The sequence below is a fragment of the Amblyomma mixtum genome, chromosome 6, assembly GCF_055824585.1.
Source record: "Amblyomma mixtum isolate Tamu chromosome 6, ASM5582458v1, whole genome shotgun sequence".
Taxonomy (NCBI): Eukaryota; Metazoa; Arthropoda; class Arachnida; order Ixodida; family Ixodidae; genus Amblyomma; species Amblyomma mixtum.
In genome coordinates this window covers 159,575,545-159,594,906 of record NC_143017.1, presented here as the reverse complement: position 1 = coordinate 159,594,906, position 19,362 = coordinate 159,575,545, and the positions used below count along the sequence as shown (strand labels likewise).

Here is a 19,362-nt window from a genome sequence, read left to right as displayed (position 1 = left end):
GAGTGAGTGAGTGAGTGAGTGAGTGAGTGAGTGAGTGAGTGAGTGAGTGAGTGAGTGAGTGAGTGAGTGAGTGAGTGAGTGAGTGAGTGAGTGAGTGAGTGAGTGAGTGAGTGAGTGAGTGAGTGAGTGAGTGAGAAAACATACCAAACTGTTCTGAATTTAGAAATCGATATTGAAAGATTGAAAGGATAAGAGCCCTCCCATTCAAAAGGCCCGTTTGTTGCACATGTACAAGACTGTTGCGGGGCGTAATGTATTACCGTGGTGTACTCGATGGTGGCTGGGTGTGTTGAACACCAGCTCGAGTGGTCCCAGAGTCCGGATAACTTCGGTGTGCAGAAAAAACTGGTAGAGGCGGTTGAAATGCCGATGCACCATGCACATGCTCGGGGATACCACAAGCGCCAGAGGCACGTACAGCAGCTGCAAAAAGCGGAGGCAGAAATTAAATTCATGGGCGGACGAAAATCAAGCCCTCCTATAATCTTAAACTAAACAGAGTACTACAGATTCTCAGCACAACATTCAGCAGATGTTGAACAGCCTAATATACAAAGAATGATATACCCATTATATTATCAAAGAGGAGCTGGGAGGACCCAGTGCACTTTATTTTAAAGGGCGTAAATATGCATGTTCACGCAAGCGCATTTTTCGTATGTCACGTCTACGGCATCTCTGGGAGCACGTCGTTCAATTTCTCTTAGAGCATGTCAGCGATAACTTTTGCACTGTATGAAATAAACTGTTAGCTTACGGGCTCGTAGAAGGCCTGCAGGACCGACTGGCGCATGGCTGTCATCAGGTTGAAGAACTCTGAGCTATGATGAGCCTGGTGGCCCGCCCATCCTAGGTTGGTCTCTGGGATCAAAATAAATGAAGGAAAAATCAGTGGCGAGTTATGAAAACAGATAGCACGGGATTTGTTCCCTCATCTTGTTGTTTACATTTCTGCGTACCCCGCCCTTTTTCCCTGCTCATCCGCCTATCCGTTTAACTCTGTATTTCAAAAAGGCCCACTTCTGAAGAGCAGTTCGAGCCGTCTGTGTAATATTCATCCTTGCCACGGCTGCAATTTTTTTTTTTTTTTTGTCAGCTGAGCTCAGAGCAGAGCCCACCAGAATCCTGATATACAGTGTTGCATGTTTAGCATTCATTGCGTCGTCTGCGCTATTATTCTGAAGGCACCGTCCACGGGCTCTTTCCACTTTTGTTTTTCCTTTTCTATTCTTTCCAGAGGGCTATAAGCACGGGAGACACGGTCCGCGCTTTTCATCGTATTTCATGTTCAATGGCGCTTTCGTGGTCAAACACACCAATGGCTACATTTTCTAGTTTGCCGCCTCGTACAATAAACCAACGGACAACAAAGGAACAAACCAGACTACGATTTCGAATGCAGTGAAGGGTCGACGCTACCGAAGACAAGGTGTAATTCAGTTTTGGCGTAAATTAATAGGTCCATAAAGTACGCAGGTACTTGACACTTGGCCCAAAGTTTATGTATTGAATTAAGATGGATGTTGACTTTATTTGAGTGCACTGCTCAAGTGTTTTTATCAACCTTCAAATTTTCATATACGAGGTCTGTTAGAAAAGTATCCCACCTTTCGAGTATGTTTTTGCAGGCTAGTTGGTGCCTAAGCATTGTGGGTTTTTTGCGCAAAAGACACGACACAAAGGAACGAGGTAGACAGGACAAGCGCTTACTAACAACTCAGGTGTTTATTGACATAACATTGCTTAAATACAGCAGCTGCTCTTATCAAACACGAAAAGGGAAAGAAGAGACTTAGCATACATATATCATATCAGCACAGATCCCACCATCGCACAAGTGAATGCATGTTTCGAGCTCTAATTCTGCGCAAGATAACTGATTTCTTTTTTTGAGAGCAAAATTGAAGGATTGCTGACACACGAGTTACCCGATTTTCCTATCTCATTGGCCTCAATTATCTCTCTTCCAAGTTGTGTCTTGCACCGGCGCAGTACTGAAGTTTTTTCGAGCGCGGGAGTGCAGTTGCGGCAATTCCGAATATGGTCAATCATTTTGCTACCTGACTTGTTCTTTACATCTCTTGCGTGCTCCCTCAGCCTTTCATTAAGGCACCTGCCAGTTTGGCCAATGTACTGCTTACCACAGGCAAGTGGTATCGAGTACACAACGCTCTTTTTACAGGCCACGAAGCGCTGCTGGTGCCGCTTCGAACAAGCGACGGCCGTATCCTCCGTATTCACTCTCTTGCAAATCCTGGAGAGTTTTTCAGGAGCGTTAAAAACCACTCAGTTATCTTGCGCAGAATTAGAGCTCGAAACATGCATTCACTTGTGCGATGGTGGGATCTGTGCTGATATGATATATGTATGCTAAGTCTCTTCTTTCCCTTTTCGTGTTTGATAAGAGCAGCTGCTGTATTTAAGCAATGTTATGTCAATAAACACCTGAGTTGTTAGTAAGCGCTTGTCCTGTCTACCTCGTTCCTTTGTGTCGTGTCTTTTGCGCAAAAAACCCACAATCCCACCTTTGGCCGAAGAAAAAAAAAACTGGCAGAACTGGAGCGTTGGAAACTTAATCACCCTCTAAGTAGTCTCTTTGGGACTCCACACACTTCTCTCAGCGGTGCTGCCACTGTTGGAAGTATTCCGAAAAGGCCTCTTTTGGAATTGAGCTTAGCTCAGCTGTCGTTGCAGCCATAATGTCCCCTCTTGTCTGAAATCGCGCTCCTTTCAATGGCCTCCTGATTTTGGGAAACAGCCAGAAGTCGCAGGGGGCCATATCAGGAGAGTAAGGAGTCTGTTGAACTACAGGAGTTTGGTTTTTCGGCAAAAAAGTCTCATTCAAGTGCGAGGATTGTGCAGGAGCATTGTCGTGATGGATGCACCAGTTTGCTATTGACCTCAACTACGGTCTCTTGCGCCGCACAGCATCACGTAGGCGACGGAGGACACCACTGTAGTACTCTTTGGTCATCGTTTGACCCTGTGGTACGTACTCGTGGGGTACCATACAGAGAAAGTCAAAGTAAGCAGTCAGCAACACTTTGACGTTGCTGCGCATTTGGAAGGCCTTCTTTGGTCTTGGTGACGTGGATTGATTCCCCTCTGACGACTGGTATTTGGTTTCCGAGTCGTACCCGTACACTCAAGACTCGTCACCAGTGATTATGGGGTTCATGAAGTCGAGGTCACTATTTGTGGAATCCAGCATGTCCTGTGAGACTTCAACACGAAGCTGCTTTTGCTCCACTGTGAGCAGCTGAGGCACGAATTACGACGCAACTCTCTTCATGGCCAAATCTTCGGGGATAATGGAATTAATGTGCATAAAAAGTGCTGATGTCCATCTCTTCCGCAATTTCTCGGATAGTCACACGACGGTTCCGCATCACCACAGCGTTCACATCGGCAATGACCTGGTCATTTCAGCATGTTGATCACCGGAGCGTGGCTCACTCTCCACCGATGTGCGGCCGTCTTTAAACCAGTTTTGTACCACTGCTTAATCTGTGTGCTGCTCATAGTATCGTCACTGAAAGCCGTCTGAATATTCCGAATGGTTTCCATCTGGCTGTCGCCCAGTTTCTGACAAAATTTGATGCAGTAGCGCTGCTCCAGTCGCTCCGCCATTTTCCTTGCAATAAAAAAACCGACGAGAGCACTGCGCACTACTTCACTCAAACACTTCGTCCCAGAGACCGACGCTATCGGCAGACGGGAAAAAATTCCCGCGTGCGCACGAAAGTTCACGGTTGGCTGATGCAAGCGCGCTTGTTTCATATCCATCAGGTGTTCGGAAAAAAAAAATTAAGGTGGGATAATTTTCTAACAGACCTCGTACAAGGCACCGACTCAGTTATTGTTGTTATGATCTTGCGCTTTCAGTTTGTTTCAGCTCGTAATTTAACTATAAAAATCATATAATTAATCCTGTAATTGCTACATCGTTGACGTCTGAGAAAGGGCAGCACCCAAAAGCGTCATGAAAACCCTTGGTCGACTTTGAACGCAATTACCATAGCCTCATTCGAGGGTTGTTTTCTTGCATACGCGGTTTTCATCAGTACAAAATTACATTGGTTATACTCCTTTTTCCTTTAAATGTTTTACTTAGTTTCTTTTTTATTCGGTTATTAAAAAAGCACCCCTACGTCGACAGCGAGAAAAGCTTTAGAATCGCTATCGCATAAGGTCGTCCCGATGCGATAACGAAAAATCAGTAGTTGAATGGAGACGTTTCCCGAATTATAGATGAACGGGAGAATAAAAAGGAGGCGGAAGGGAAGAGGAATAACGAACTCTACAAAAAAAATTGCGAGGACACTTTGGTTGAGAGGCGAAAGCCTAGGACACTATGCCGTGACGACTTCCGGTGGATGTGACGTCACACCGTTCCTGTGGCTATATCGATACCCAAATTATACATTTTTCGGGATCTTAAGTGTTAATTACGCTTAATTACACATTCGCCTATCTAATTTGACACAAATCCGACGTTTTTCCGACCATGCTGTGACAATTTTCACTTAGCCGCGACGATTTCTGGTGGATGTGGCGTCACACCGTTCCCGTGGCTATATGGACGTCCGCGCTATTTCGACGCAATTTCAACATTTTTGCCTGTAATTAATTAACTAATCAATCTACAGTCATCAAACTTGGCTTCTAGGCTCATTTTTCCTCCTTTCTCTGAATCAACCATTCGTTTCCTTCTATCTTTTTAATTCCCGAGGTAAACACGTGTGCCACGCTTTGTTAACGGACGACAGTATACGCCATTCAAGGCTTTCCCCTTAATATTTGGTCTTCGCAGTTTCCATAAGCGCCGAGCTTCTATTCTCGCTGACTACCATTTTAAGAGTGAGCATATCCAGTTGGAAGTAGAAATATGACGTGCTTGCCATGACACCAGCGATGCACCCAGTAGTAGGCGAAGTCGATGGCCAGCATGGCGAATATCCATGTTGCCGTTGAATTCCACGGTAGCGTCGCAATCCTGAAGTTGTTGTACACGTAGATGTAGCAGCCAATGAGGGTGCCTTCTGTGAGCAGCCTGCACGAAAGAGGGATTCGAGCTGTTTCAGATTCTGCCCGCTTTTGCCTCGCATTAAACAAGAACACTACACACGCGATGAATCCAAGTGGCCATAAAGGCCCATACTGTATAATGGTAAAATGCTGACGCTTTAAATAAAGAAGTGAAAATATATATGAAAGAAATATGCTTGTCTGGAGAATTCGTTCCGGAAAACAAAGAAGTAATTCAACTTGGCGATACTTTTTACAATATCTGCAGCGAGCGGTAACAGAATTGAGTTCTGCCGGTTCGAGCTGGTTGCCCTATCATCGCAAATGTCGTGGCATATTTCATCAGTGCATATCGCAGTGTTTTGAGGAGTTACTACAAGCCTCGACCTTTAGGAATCCGCCCAGGCAGCTTATATCGTATGACATATAGCCGCACTTTTCACCGTATTAGCTACGCTTCACTACATTATGTGCCCGACACACTGGCGTGGTTTAAATGCCTTCATAACCAGGCCTCACATGCATGGTACAAGGCCGCTAGGAGCGAGAAGCGTGCACTGTGCTGGTATCACAAATATTTAACGGGGCTGAGAGCCACACTTTATTTAAGCAATCTTCTATGGCTGCATCTGGGTTCGCACGAAAACGTACATTTTCATGCAAGCGTTATGCGCTCACCGGAAGAGCTCCTCTATAATTCCTTGCGCTGCGGAGGTGATGCCATCGTCGAGCTGGTAGCGGTCATGGTGCTTCTGCACAATGTTGAAGATCAGCTCACTAACCAGGAACACTACGAAGAGGGGCACAGCCTGCAAATAACACGCAGGGGAAGAACCTTTGGTAGTGGGCTATTTGGTGAAATGATCTGAAGGTGACGAAGGCATATTTCTTAATCATGCTCGACAGGCTTTTATCACAACTTCAGAGCGCACTCTGATGAAATGAGGTGCCAGAGTATGTGTGCAGTGTTACCCCATGCCTGTGACGCACGAGGACGTCGGTGTCTGTGTAATGCGAAACACGCTAATTCCCGCCGAAAAAGTACCGGTTATCTCAGAGTAGTACTAGCAGTTGAAGCAGTAGCAGTACTGAAGTGATTAGATTGCGTACTGGAAGTAGTAATGCTAGAGATAAAAAAGCAGAAGTAGGTAGGTGGTAATATATGAGGTTTATAAGAAAAGAGACCTCGTCAGTACCACTAAAGTTTCACGGGTGTAGAAGTAGTAGCAACAGTAATGGTAGTCGTAGTGGCAGTAGTAGTCGCAGTGTAGCGGCAGTAGCTGTTGTTGTAGTAGCAGAGGTAGCGGGAGTAGTATAGGTAGCTATGGCATCAGTAGTAATAACAGAAAGAAAATTAAGAGGAGAGAGCACAGGCTTGTCGACTGCTAATAAGTGGAACATCAGTACTTCCGCGTACAGATAGGAGATGTTGAATACAAAAAACAAAAACAAAAACCGACAGCATATAAAAGATAAGACGCGTGTCAAATGCGCTCTCTCTGCTAGAGCGAGGACAACGGTTTCTTCAGAGTTTCTCGCCACTCCGTTAGAATGCTCTGATAGTGTGCGCGGGCGTGCATTCCTATGCTTTTGCTAGCCATGATTATGACTGTGCTCATGCATGTAAAACAAGCTTAGTTGATTCGGGATTTCTTAAGTGGATACCGTCGTTCTTTTTGAATACACACAGAACTAAGACCAGTGTCTTCCTTCTTGACAAAAAAAAAAAAAGAATGATTTCCTGCTTTTGTCCTCCCTGTACGGTAAGTAACCAAAACTGAGAAGTTAATACGTCACATCGTTCGGCGCCTCGAACAATCGTTTGGCCTTACGGAGCCAGTTCTGTAGTTCTATGTGAACATACCTGTCGAACTAAACATATATTATTCAAATCCATGCTAGTTGGAACGGGGTATAGGAATATGGCTGTTGCGAAAAGTGAGCCCGCTGCGAAAAGCAGAGGAAACCCCGTTAGACGTACTAGTGAAATCCCACTTCAATTATCGAAACACATTTTTGATGTCGTGAAACGTGTTTTGAATACTCTGCTAGCAGTGCAGCAACATCGGCGTCCTTGCTGTGGTTTACTGAGTTGCGCAATGTAAGCAGCTCTCTACCTGTTTGCGAGTTGACCAAAAAATACGGCACTTAGCGGTGAGGCAAGAAACGGGCTGTGGAGGTCCAAGTAGCAGACGCCTCCCGCAAGTCAAGTGGAAACCAATTAGCACAGCACTCATGAGGCCAGGGAGAAGGAAAAACCTCAAACGAGAAACAAATTCTGCATAGTTATGCAGAGCGTATCTGCATAGTGAGACAACACATATTTTTTTTTTTTGGTGCTGTAATGATCGGCGCAGGAGGATTAGTTGCTAAAACTTGTGGCAGAAGGCAATTGCACCAATCTTTACGGCAGTCTGCGGAGACCGAATCAGCACCCGCCTCGGGTGCCATGGCAACTAGGGCGCCACATGCTCGCTCAGATGCTCAGAGTAATGTGCACATGCGGGCTTTTAATAAAGTACGTGCTGCAATCAATCAACGCGAATCTCCGCCGGATCGGGAAGAAGGTGACGCCGACAATAACTGTCTATTATGGCCAGTTCTTGTGGTACGATTTCTTCCTTCCTAGTTTCTAATACTTCATGAGAGACTTCATAAGGAACGCGGGCTCAAATTGCCGAATTGCAACTGTCTGCATTTCGAGCATGAAGCGCGTCTACGCATGTCGGCGACAGACCAATGACGCAAGCGGCAAGCTGGGCCGCTGCCAATTGTGTTTTGGTCCTTTTTCATTGTTCGTAAAAAAAACTGAAATCGCCGGTGGTAGCCCGCGCTTGTAAGACGCTTGTAAGACGCCCGCAGCCGAAGTAGAAGCTCAAATACTCGCAATGTGGAACAACGCACAAGCCGCGAGCCTGTACCGTCAAGAGTTAGAACTGCTACATGTGGGGCATATTCGGGCATTTTTTCGATCATGTGTAAGTAGACTCAAAGAGGCAACAGGTCCTCAAGGCAGCGAATTGTGCTCCTCAAAGATCCTCAGCAGCAGTATTAGCAGTACGATCAGCAACAAGAATTTTTCCTTGAGAGTCTCTACCTCCTCAGAATGGTTCGAAACAATCTGCGTGAATGGGCGCAGCACCGGTTTCAATCCAGACAATGTGGAATGTGGAAATCCAGTGTTAAAATCAGTGCGAAGACTGTTAAAACTGTTTGGATTTTAGTAGACAAGTCAAACACTGACTGAATAATGTTCCTCACACTGGAATCGCCCTCATACTTCACGCCGCACTGTGTGCACACAGTTTGTACACAGCAAATGTGAATTGATAAGTGCTTCAGGAAACCAGGGAGGTGCAAATATGCGTTTATGTGTGAACAAGTAAATTTAGGAACGTGGAAAATGCAAGGAGAACTGAGGAAATCTGGAAAGCATTCAACTTTACAGAGACAGCTTCTTGTGGGCCTAGCAAAGCTGTCATAGGCAAGTAATCAAGTTCTTAGCAGGCAGTCAGAGGCAAATGAAGGTAGCAGATGGACATGCGCGTGCGCATCGATGACATCTCCTTCTCAAGGCTTTGAGAACGCCTCGTCAATGAAACCTGTGCATCTGAACCAGGAAGCGCTGCTGAACTACAGCTCAAAACCGATCAGCATTGTGAACGCTTGATCCATTTTCGTACCATCTCCCGATCCAAAGGGACCATCAGTAAGACCATCACCAAGAAAAAATACGCAATCAGGTGCTGATTAAACTGGTGCAGTTTCGTAGCTATGAGGTACACCAGCACAAAGCATGTCATGGCCCAAAGACGCTTCAAGGTCGCTGCATTTTTCTTATGACAATGAAAACCAAGAGACCACTTGAACTACAAGATCAACTTCAATATTGCCAAGCATATCTCTAACATCGACCTAACATCGCTATGCAAAAAAAAAAAAAAGGAATCGCAAGAGTTTCCTGAATATCTTTGTTGTGCTTTTCACGCGACTCGATGTGCACAGATTCCTCTGCAGACAGTTTTGATTTGACCGCTAACAAAAGAGTCCATATTGAAGTGGCACAACTGTATATGGGGTGCTTGCTTTGAGATACATAAGCTTCTGTCATACTCTTTTCTTTTTGGCATCACATCAAGCGAAACGCTTATGAGAAAGAGATACATGAGTTGGCACGTATTAGGAATTTGTGCGCTATAAAACAGCCGTGACTGAATTGTGGCAATGATTCTTGTTTGTACATAGAGTTCCTCATTATGTGGTAACATGTCGTCACAATCTAAACCGAAAACAATATTTTTGGCTTAGGCCATCACCATGCAGAGGCACTTGTTCTCAGTCACCAATTCGTCAAATAAAAATTTATTGCATACATAGGTCCGCGTAGCCGGCAGGAGATGAAAAGAAAGACGACGCTCCTGAAGTGACGGCTGCACTCCAGAGCGATGTTTTCACACAGGTTACATTGCGCCGCCGGTACACTGTGGTAACCAGAGCACACGTCACCACTAAATGTATTTTTTGGAGCGTTCAAGGCGCAGAAGATTGGAGACGCTGCTGTTGTCGCGGCAGTAAGCAGTTCTAAATTCTAATGGATAACTTTTTAACACTATAGAGTTGGGCTCCAGGTTATAAATAGAGGTCTGTAACTGGCTGTTAGTAATTAGCTATATAACTTTTTAGAATATCAAAAACGTGATTTTGCAACGGCGCTGTGGGTCAGCGACGACGCAGTTCGAAAATGCCACGCCCGCGGTGTATATCAAGCACCCACCTCTCAAGCACCTCTTCGTACACCCACGCGACTGAGAAAACGCCGCAGTTTGTGCGTTCGTTGCATCCACTGCACTGTGACCTAGTGATAAGGGAGTCATAAATGGCGAGTTGAATGGAAATGTATTTCAGTTATTAATGCGAAAACGTTATACGGCTCTGTCGCGTCGCAAAAAGTGTCCGCAAAACGTGTCCGCAAATTGTCGTTCTCTGAAGATGTGTGAAAGTGTGATAGTGACAAAGAGTGCGGGATAAAATATTGCCATGGGAAAAATTTCGTTGATGAGGTGTAATTAGTCATTGAATTCGACGCAAAAAAACGCGAAAATTACACTTAGACGTCAAAATAAAAATCGACCTCGATGTAGTACATGGACGTCGGAACTGCCACAGACGTCGGTATAGCATGCGGATGTTTTGCTTTCGCGTTGCTGCAGTGCGGGTCGCCTAATTGTTCTCAAAGATTTTCGAGGTATCCGGACGGGATGTACCCTATTTCACCCGCCCTTTTTATTGTATCGAGCCTCTTATCTACCGCAAGGTTATGTGTTCATCCATTCGAGGCCTGCCATTTTCCGCCTCGGCGCACGCTGATGACATGTCACTTTATATGCGCTACGCTGGCAGCTACTTCGGCTTCCTTCGGCTGTTGACACCTGTAGTACTTGTCAGGAGCTCTACTGATCCCTGCCGATTCAAAGCCGATGCGGTTTAGCCCGTCCCTCGCAGACCTGCGAGGTGAAGTCGAGTATGTGGAGGGTACAAAATTTTGGGCGTCTTATTATTTCCCACAGCTGAGACCGCAGCCCAAACACGGTGGGAGATGAGGAGAACTTCTACACGCCGCTTATCTGTTGCGGCACAGTTTCGACTATCCCTTTCAGAGTGCAGTTCTGTCATTGTGCCTTGTGCCTCAGCTGCATTTTCTATGTGGGGCAACCGGGCCCCAAGAGCTTTTCTTCGAGGCTTCACTACAATGCGCGGCTCCTTTCTTTTGGAGGGCGTTATAGGTTGTCGCCCGCCTCCCAACTTGTTTGCCACGCAAAACGGGCGGCTTGGGCCCCTCCTGCCCGAGCGCGATGTGTAAAGTTTTGGCAGTCCGAGCAGAACCCACTGCAGAACCAGGTGCACGCCGGAAACCACTTTGTTCACTGTTTTCTAATATCGTCACTCCGCTACTTTTTTCCTGAATAGCACCGTACCGATACAAGCTCAGAACCACAACCGAGCTTGCACGCGTATACGTAACAGACGCGTATTAACGGTTCACTGTCACGTTACCATATGAGTGCATCGGCCAGCTACCGCCAGTTCGTGTCTGCGAAGCTCTGGCGATTAGCCAGCCGAGTGAAGGAGAGCGGCGCACTTGGTCAGCCGCGTGAGGGCAGCTGACCTCCTCCCAGTTGCCTGCTCGGGTGCTTTGGCTGGCGGAAGGTTGGCGCGCCTCGCGAACCGCCGACCGCCTGTTTGTGTGGAAAGTATTTCCTCTAAACACGTGTCCGGAGTGCGGCCGCATCGAGACCTTGGAGCGTTCGCTTTCCGAGTGCGTCCTCGCGCACGTGTTCGGGCGGCTAGCGTCATTGATGTTCGCGCGCGCGCGCGTCGCCGCGAGGCCTTCAAAAACGTCGAGATTTGCCTCGGAGGGTTTTTGGTTTGGCGCCTACGTGGTTTTGGTGGCATAGCGTCATCGTCCGCAGCGCGCTATGCTCCGGATGCTTCGAAGACTCCGCAGCCAGATAACTGAGCACTTGCTGTTCTAGGGAAGACTGCCTTCCTGCGAAGGTGGTCGGTCCCCTTTATCATTGTCAGACAGGGGCGGCTGTCCCTCGTTTTCTTTCATTTTGATTGCGTTTATTTTAAAATGTTTATTCGACATAACTTTTGTTTAACACTTTTCTAAAGCCTTGTTGCACCTAAAGTTTCTTGGTGCCCCCATGCCTTTCTCGTCTATGCTGCGTATACCCCTGCGAGAGTATACCGGGTGTTTCACCTAACACTTTACGCAATAAAAAAAAAAAACAGTTTTCTCGAGTTAGAAGAGCGCTTTTTTCCGCATAGCATTGCCATCGGTGTAGTGCATTAGAATACAGCTAAGGCGTGTTAACTAGCAGGTCGGCTAACTTATACTGAATAGGTAACTGGACGAAGCTGTCAATATCCTGTAGGTGAAATCGAAAGCTTTAGTTGTCGTCACAGTCGAGAAAACACTTTATTTGGGCCATTACTTTATTATGTGTTCAGTCGATGGTTCCAATTTCTACTGCAAGCACAAAAAGAGCGAATGGAGATGACATTGTCAACTGTTGTTGGAGTTATCCGGGTTCGATGAAAAGACATGATCCTGAAAATCCTGAAAATGCTCTTCGACGCTGAACTGTGTGGCCGGCAAAACAAGCCCGTCTGTAGCATGTGAAAATAGCTCTGATGGCCGCAGCTTCTCCCTGTCCGAAATCTTCAAAACACTGGAGTCTTAGGTTTTTCTGGTAACGTTTTCAAATGCATCGTGCAACATGTGTGTCTCTTCGATTGAAAACTGTTGCTGTCTCCGAGCCCTTGCAGGCAGGCTTCTATTTCCATGAGGAATGCTTCAAGTTAGAGAGATTCTGCTGCGCCTGCAACGATATTTGATCGCCGCCGCCGATCCCATGAAGTCGCTTCCATGTGGTGACCAAATGATTTTCGTTCGGCACCTTTCCTCGCTGGTCAACATAGTGTGATATCGAGGATCTACATGAATGGCTGCACAAAACAAATCGGTCCCCAACGAGAACTTCTTGCGCCTTTTCACAGCGACTGTCAAGTTGCTCGCTACGGTAAATTGGTTTTTGAGGAAAGGAAATGGCGCAGTATCTGACTCACATATCTCGGCGGAAACCTCAACCGCGCCGTAAGAGAAGGGAGGAAGGTAGGAGTGAAAGAAGAAAAAGAGAAAGAGGTGCCGTAGTGGAGGTCTCCGGTATAATTTCGACCACCTGGGGATCCTTAACGTGCACTGACATCGCACAGCACACGGGCGCATCTTGCGCTTCGCCTCCATCGAAACGCGGCCGCCGCGGTCGGGTTCGCACCCGGGTAATCCGGCTCGGTAGACGGAGGTGTCGATTTTGGACACCTCTGCGAAGCACCTTAACCAGTTGCCGTTGCAACCGCCTACATTTAGTTGTTGCCTTTGTAGTTCTGCCAGTCTTCTTCTGTGACGCAGAGCTCGCATTCGGGGCTAAAGTAGCCATCGCAGAATTCTGGAAGTTCCAGCGGCCGTTTAAGCATGGTACTAGTTGACATCCACAAAGTTAGGCAATTTGATATCAGCTTCTTCAGATTTAACTTCCTAATAAAGGACGTCACTGCCGGCAATCGAATTTTTTTCCGATACTCCATATTCCGATAGCACACAAAGTACTTCACACATTAAGTTTTCCGCCGTGTGTCTTTCAAAAATCTATTTCATAGCAAGCGTCTGCAAACAATTTTTGCCATCTTCGATGGATTGCACACTGATGCTTAAGACTGCACCATCAAGGCGGGTATACTGTCCATTTTCAGTGGCATAAGGTGATTTTCCAGTGACTACGACACCTGTTTTTTTTTTTTTTTTGCTTCTTAAGCTACCTTTTGCCGAACAGTCTTGGCGCTCATAGTAATTTTTTTGTTTTGTTTTCGGCCTTTCAATATGGTGCTGGCGATTTTCCGAGACCCGGAGTCACCAATCATGAGAAATGGTCGATTGTTTGTAGAGACCAGTTCGACGCAAGCATCAAGAAGACAGCGCTTTAATGTTCAGTACTTGCGGTATTTCATTTCCGCATTGTCTACTTCATTTCCTCAAATTTTCGCGGTCGAAGAGCCTACTCGCTACCAGATCCTTCCGAGGATTTGCTGCTCGATGGCTTTTCCAGGAGTAGTGCTTCTCATTCTGCTTGGTGATGCCACTGCACACGACGCTCAAGGTTAGCAGCATGCTGTCCTGACAGCCGAATCTCACTGTTTCTGATATGTCACACAGACTGCCTTTTTTCAACATCAAACCTGAAATGCTTGCGGACTGGATGATGACTGCAGTGCCCCATTTTCGGAAACAATGGCGCCGGCTGAAAACGAGAGAAAAATATGAGAGGGGTTACACATTGCATGACGGAACTTCTACTGATGTCTGAACAACTAGGTGCTACACTGCTCAAGTATTATGTGTAAAAAAAGGGAGTAATCAAATTCGAGGCTCGAACGACAGGTTTTGATATTCAGTACAACAGATGTTCGCCAGCTTACTTTCAGAACTTTTGTTGCTCAATACATCATTTCCGTGTTTACCAATATACAGAATGTTTAGGCACGCACAAAGGCTACTAGGTCACTTAAAGTCCTGAAAAAGCAGAGTAGTATAGTAACAAAAGGAGCACACAAGTGCTTACTGTGGTCTTGTCTGAAGTTAGTGCAAAGTCGAATTTTTAAGAAGTCAGTTCTTCAAGTGAACAGTGCGAAAGGCGAGAACGAGAAACGCAGCAAACTGTTCTCTCTTCCGTCATTCCTCACTTGCTGTTCGCCCCAAAACACCTTTGACATGCAGCCGAAGCTGCTTCGGTGTGAATTGAAGAAACTAGTTTAGTCTGTTAAAAGCTAACTGCGATGTGCATTTAACTTTTTTTTTCTAAAAAAAAAAAGCTCATTGCAGCGCACTGCTGGAAATTTCTATATTGGGGGAGGGAGAAGTCGAATGGTTCTCGCCTAAACCCGCCGCTCCTGCCACTGCAGCTTTGGCATCTGTTAGTTGTATAGAAACAGCCTTTCATTTAAGCTTGCCTCTGTTCTTCCAAGGCATTGCAATTAGATCATAGGAATCCTGGTCGTGGATGGAAGATGATTTTATTAGCAGCTGTTTACCCCTGAGATTAAGAAATAAATTCTACGAAACTCAATAATGAAATAGAAGTAGACTTTTAGCAGATATCATTTCGTAGGCGATTTTAGAATTCTATTTTCAAGACAGGTTTATGTTTGCAAGTCTGTTATTTTCCATAATGTTGTCGGCTACTTGGAACACGGGGACGTGGGGGAGGGAGGGGGAGTAATTAGGCCGCTAATATGCGCGCTTTCACGTATTATATATTATACACAACATTTATAGTGAACAGCGGGAACACCCATTAAGTCCAATCATAGATGTTTTAGATTATAATGATGTATAACACCAAGCGTTTTGCGAAATATTGCCGCACGTTTTTGATCAGAAGTGGTGTAATTTGCACGAATAGATCTCAGGCGGTAGTGTTGGAGGCTACCTTGTGTATGTTTGTTTCCCTCATTAACAACGAAAATATAGTTAGCGGGATGCAGCCGCCGCGGTGGCTCAGTGGTTATGGTGCTCGGCTGCTGACCCGAAAAACGCGGGTTCAAACCCGGCCGCGGCGGTCGCATTTCGACGGAGGCGAAATGCTATAGGCCCGTTTACTGTGTGATGTTAGTGCTCGTTAAAGAACTCTAGGGGGTCTAAATTATCTGGAGCCCTCCACTACAGCGTCCCCCATAGCCTGAGTCACTTTGGGACGTTAAACCCCATAAACTAAACCAAACTGAACCATCCAACGAGGTGCGCGTTCCGCAACTGGCCAGTTGCATGAGGCGTCATGCTTACAATGGCAGCTTATTCCTGAGCGTGAAAAAAGAAAAAAAAAACCATAGCGGAAAGAACCCTGGAGGTCTACCATGAGCTTTTTTTTTTTTATACGAGAAAAAGAAGAACTCCGCATAGGTATTCTTTTTGTGCTTTACAAATTTCCTCTATAAACCTCCGTGTTTCCGGAGTTTCAGTGTGAAGTTATTTCTGACAGAATCGGCAGGAAATTACAAATTTAAAAAACAGTGGTGCGCCATTGTGACCTCCCAGAATATTGTATAAATGTGTGAGTTGCACCTGCTTTCTTTATAAAGAGCTATACAAATTGGCTGTGGCTAGAGTTCCGCCCAGACGGAACTGCATGTAGCGATGGGGTTCCGTCCAGACGGAACTGCATCTGACACCATACAGTTCCGTCCAGCATTATCTGCCTCAAGAGCTATGTCAAGACGGAATTAAAGCTGGCGTTAGGGATTGGGAAACCAGTTTGCTTCCAGAGTTTTGCATGTTCATTTAAAAAAGTGGCAATCCTATTCCGCCTAATGTGTGACAAGATATTCTGCTGCATCATTTTATTTTCCAAGCAGTCAGTGAGAAATGGCAATAGAGCGAGTTTTGGCTTGAGTTTGTTGGTGCGTTTGCATAATGCTTGTTGACCGTTTGTGTACGTCTTAGTCTTTTTCGCGCTACGTCATCTTGCAGCACAAACAGCGACAGGTCTTTACATCACTTCGCGAAGAGTTTCTGCACTCTGCTTCTAACAGTGTCATTTTCCCGATCCTGCATGCATGCACGGAAGTTATACCTTCGAGGATGTAACTAAACGCAGTACGCGGACAGATATTCTGGTGCCGTATACATGCGTAGAGAGAACATTTGGACACAGCTTGGTCAACTGGTTATTCCACAGACAAAGAAATGCTTTATGTGGGTAGAAATCACCCATTTTGTATAGTATGGACCGTACGGACATTAGACAGTTTTAGTTTTACGTACGTAGAACCTTCACGCACGTAAACGTGAGCAGTCTCCTTAGCGTACGCTCGTGCCGCTTCGTACAGTTTTAGCTACACGTACGGTACGCAGACTGTGCAGATCTGCCATAGAACCAAAAAATGCGCTAGCATGTTGTGCCGCGCCATCTAGTACAGATAAAGAGAACTAATTTTGCTTAGTCGAGCTGCTTGGAGCGGAGCCAGGCCAAGCCACAGTGCGGGCGGTAAACACTTTCCTCCTTTCTTCTGACAAAAGTTGAGCGATTTCATTCCACCGAACAGTATGTTGCATGTTATCTTCAAAGGCATTGCATTCCTTTACGTCCCGCAGCATACTGAAATCATCGCTTTTCGAGAAGCGAAGGCGCGCTGGTGTCCCACTCATGTTGACGACGTCTGCGTGTGGAGCCAAAGCGTGCGCCGTTTTGCTTTTCCCGCTGACTATGCCGAGGGTCTCGCGATATCCCGCGAGGTTTTGAGCTTCGCATGGTCTCGCGAGACCGTCGGCACACTCGTTGCTATGACGACCACAAACGCTTCTCCGTCAGGCTTAGGAGCTGCTGAAATGGATTTCTATCTGGAAAACAAAAGCTAGTTATCACCTAAACCTTCATGCGAGAGCAAGAATGGGTGAACTGAAGGCAAATACAACAGTTTACAGCACGGTACCACGTCGGGGGATTAGCGACGAAGCTGTTATCTTTGTGAAACGGGCGGGCAGGGCGCCGCCATCTTGCCAACGCCACGTACGCAAGCAACGTGAAGACCGCAACGCAAAGATCCGAATCTCACGTACGTCCGTGCGACCCACGCAGACACTTCAAGTTCTGCGCATGCGCGCTGGTGATCCGTAAGCGGTCTACTTACGTGAAGCTTCTACGTACGTGAAAGCAAAACTGTCTATTGTATGGACGGAACTCTAGCTGCAGTAAATATTCCGTCTGGACGGAACTGCAGCAGCAGCAAATGTTCCGTCTGGACGGAACGCTAGACACTCCGATACAAATTAGCGGAACAGCAGCAAACACTAAACCTGAAAGGTAGTTTTCAGCGGGTGTTGCACAGATTTTTCCCTAGGTTATGAACGCGTTGAGTCTACCATCACTACAGTTACGCAAGGAAAACAAGATAGACAGGAAGTGTAAAAACCAAGCTGCTAGAATGCCCTTAATATGAAAGAGGTGAAAAAAGCCATTTCCTTATCTTTTTACCTTGGAAAGAGCAGCCTTCAAGTTTGCATAACTCAGTGTACTTGGCGACTTCTCGCGAAGAGGCTGCTCGGACTCTTTTTTTTTCATGACGACACTTCTCTTGAGTAATTTCTTTCGACCGCTTGCAGTTTAACGTTATAATAACAAATTTTTTTTTTCTACGTCCTCGACATGCCTGCACATCTTGTCCTCACTTATAAAGTAGCCGCCAACTTGACAAAAATCACTTGCTTTCTACAGGCATACTTAAAGCACTACGCCATCCAATTTGTTTTTATTAATTTAAAGCACGTCCTCTTTTAATAAATTAAAGCACGAAGCTTACGACAGCATCAATAAGACCAAGGCTCGATAGACATAATACCTCGCCAAGCACAGTCGATATTATGAACAGCTCTGTTTCATCGCTGTCACGGCATTATAGCGAGTTATTGCAAGTATTAGACTGTTTATTTTCAGCGCTGTGAAACAGACCACAACGGTGCTAGCTCAACAACAGAGCATCTAGTTCGCCGCATAGCCAATAAGCACGCCGGGCTACGCGAGGGTCAAGTCAGGCGGCTAGTCCACGCAACTTTCCGTACAGCTCTATACCTTACTCTAACCGGTCGCCAAAGACATAAGATTGAGCTTGCGCCTCATAAATTGTACAAGACCACCCTTAACGCTCCCGTAGACACGTCCTCTGGGCGCTTACACTCAACGGGGCTGTTTTAGAGCGCAGCTCTTTGGCGTCCGTTCCTGGGTTTCGCGTCGTCGTCGGCGTCGGCGTTGTCGTCGGCGTCGGCCTCGTAACCAGCTCCGCCCCCCTTTCATCCTCCCAGCGCTATCGGCGTCAGCGGCATCAGTCAGTCGCTGCTATCTCTTCCCTCCTCCCTTTATCGTGTTGTCCGCTTGCTGCGCGCGCTTCTGCCCCCATCGTTTGCCGCTGGGTGTACACGCCGCCCCCCTCCCCGCTCTTCCTGCGAGTCTCCGGTTGTCAAAGCGCCGGCTCGAACTTAATTCCTTTCTTCGCTCCTCCTCCAATGCAACCCCTGTGCGGTGGCAATCAGAGAGCCAGATCGGTGGCGGCGGATCTGTATATGTGCACCGCCCGAGCCGAAATTGCCGCTGCCGTTCGCCCTGTGCGGTGGCAATCAGAGAGCCAGATCGGTGGCGGCGGATCTGTATATGTGCACCGCCCGAGCCGAAATTGCCGCTGCCGTTCGCCACTGCGAAATTATCTGCCAGTTCTTTCTGAGCCATGAGCGAGACGACCGATGGAAGTCCTCCGTCTGCTAAAAAAAAAATTCTGTGATAGCGCATACATGTGTTGCTCGATTTATTTGCCTCAATCTATCGAAAAGGTGAAACAGCTTATTTGCTGCGCTCAAATTTCGCATTAGGAAGTAACGTAATCGTCGGTAATTTTTTTGACCCTGGGAGATCTCATAAAACAACGTCGATATGGACAAATCACACGTCTTTCTAGCGCAAAAAAGGGACACTGGATACTCCAGCAAGCTGCACTCAAACCTTTCGACCTCCCTGTCATCACCCCTCCCTCCCCACTTCCAAATAACCTCCGAATCACCCCCATGCCAAAACACGCTGAAGCCGATACCAACCCAGGGAAACGTTCTGCTTGCGCTACCAGTTATGTTCATCCTATTGATTCGATAATCGTCTACACAGACGCATCACGAACTCACGTCGGAGCATCTGCTTATTCATATTCGAGTGAACACCAGGCAGAAACATGCAC

General features: G+C 46.5%; 1 protein-coding gene across 2 annotated transcripts in view; it reads right to left on the bottom strand.

The window, feature by feature from the left end:
• LOC149340970 (alkylglycerol monooxygenase-like) overlaps positions 1-19,362 on the bottom strand; it is a 44,394-nt gene that overhangs the window by 15,962 nt on the left and 9,070 nt on the right. For both annotated transcript variants that reach the window (XM_089549907.1, XM_089549908.1), the window contains exons 2-5: positions 5,707-5,837; positions 4,902-5,053; positions 758-861; positions 261-423 (exon numbers count right to left, since the gene is read on the bottom strand). In XM_089549907.1, coding sequence (XP_089406033.1) covers positions 261-423; positions 758-861; positions 4,902-5,053; positions 5,707-5,837 — 550 coding nt within the window. The remainder of the gene's footprint in view (positions 1-260; positions 424-757; positions 862-4,901; positions 5,054-5,706; positions 5,838-19,362) is intronic.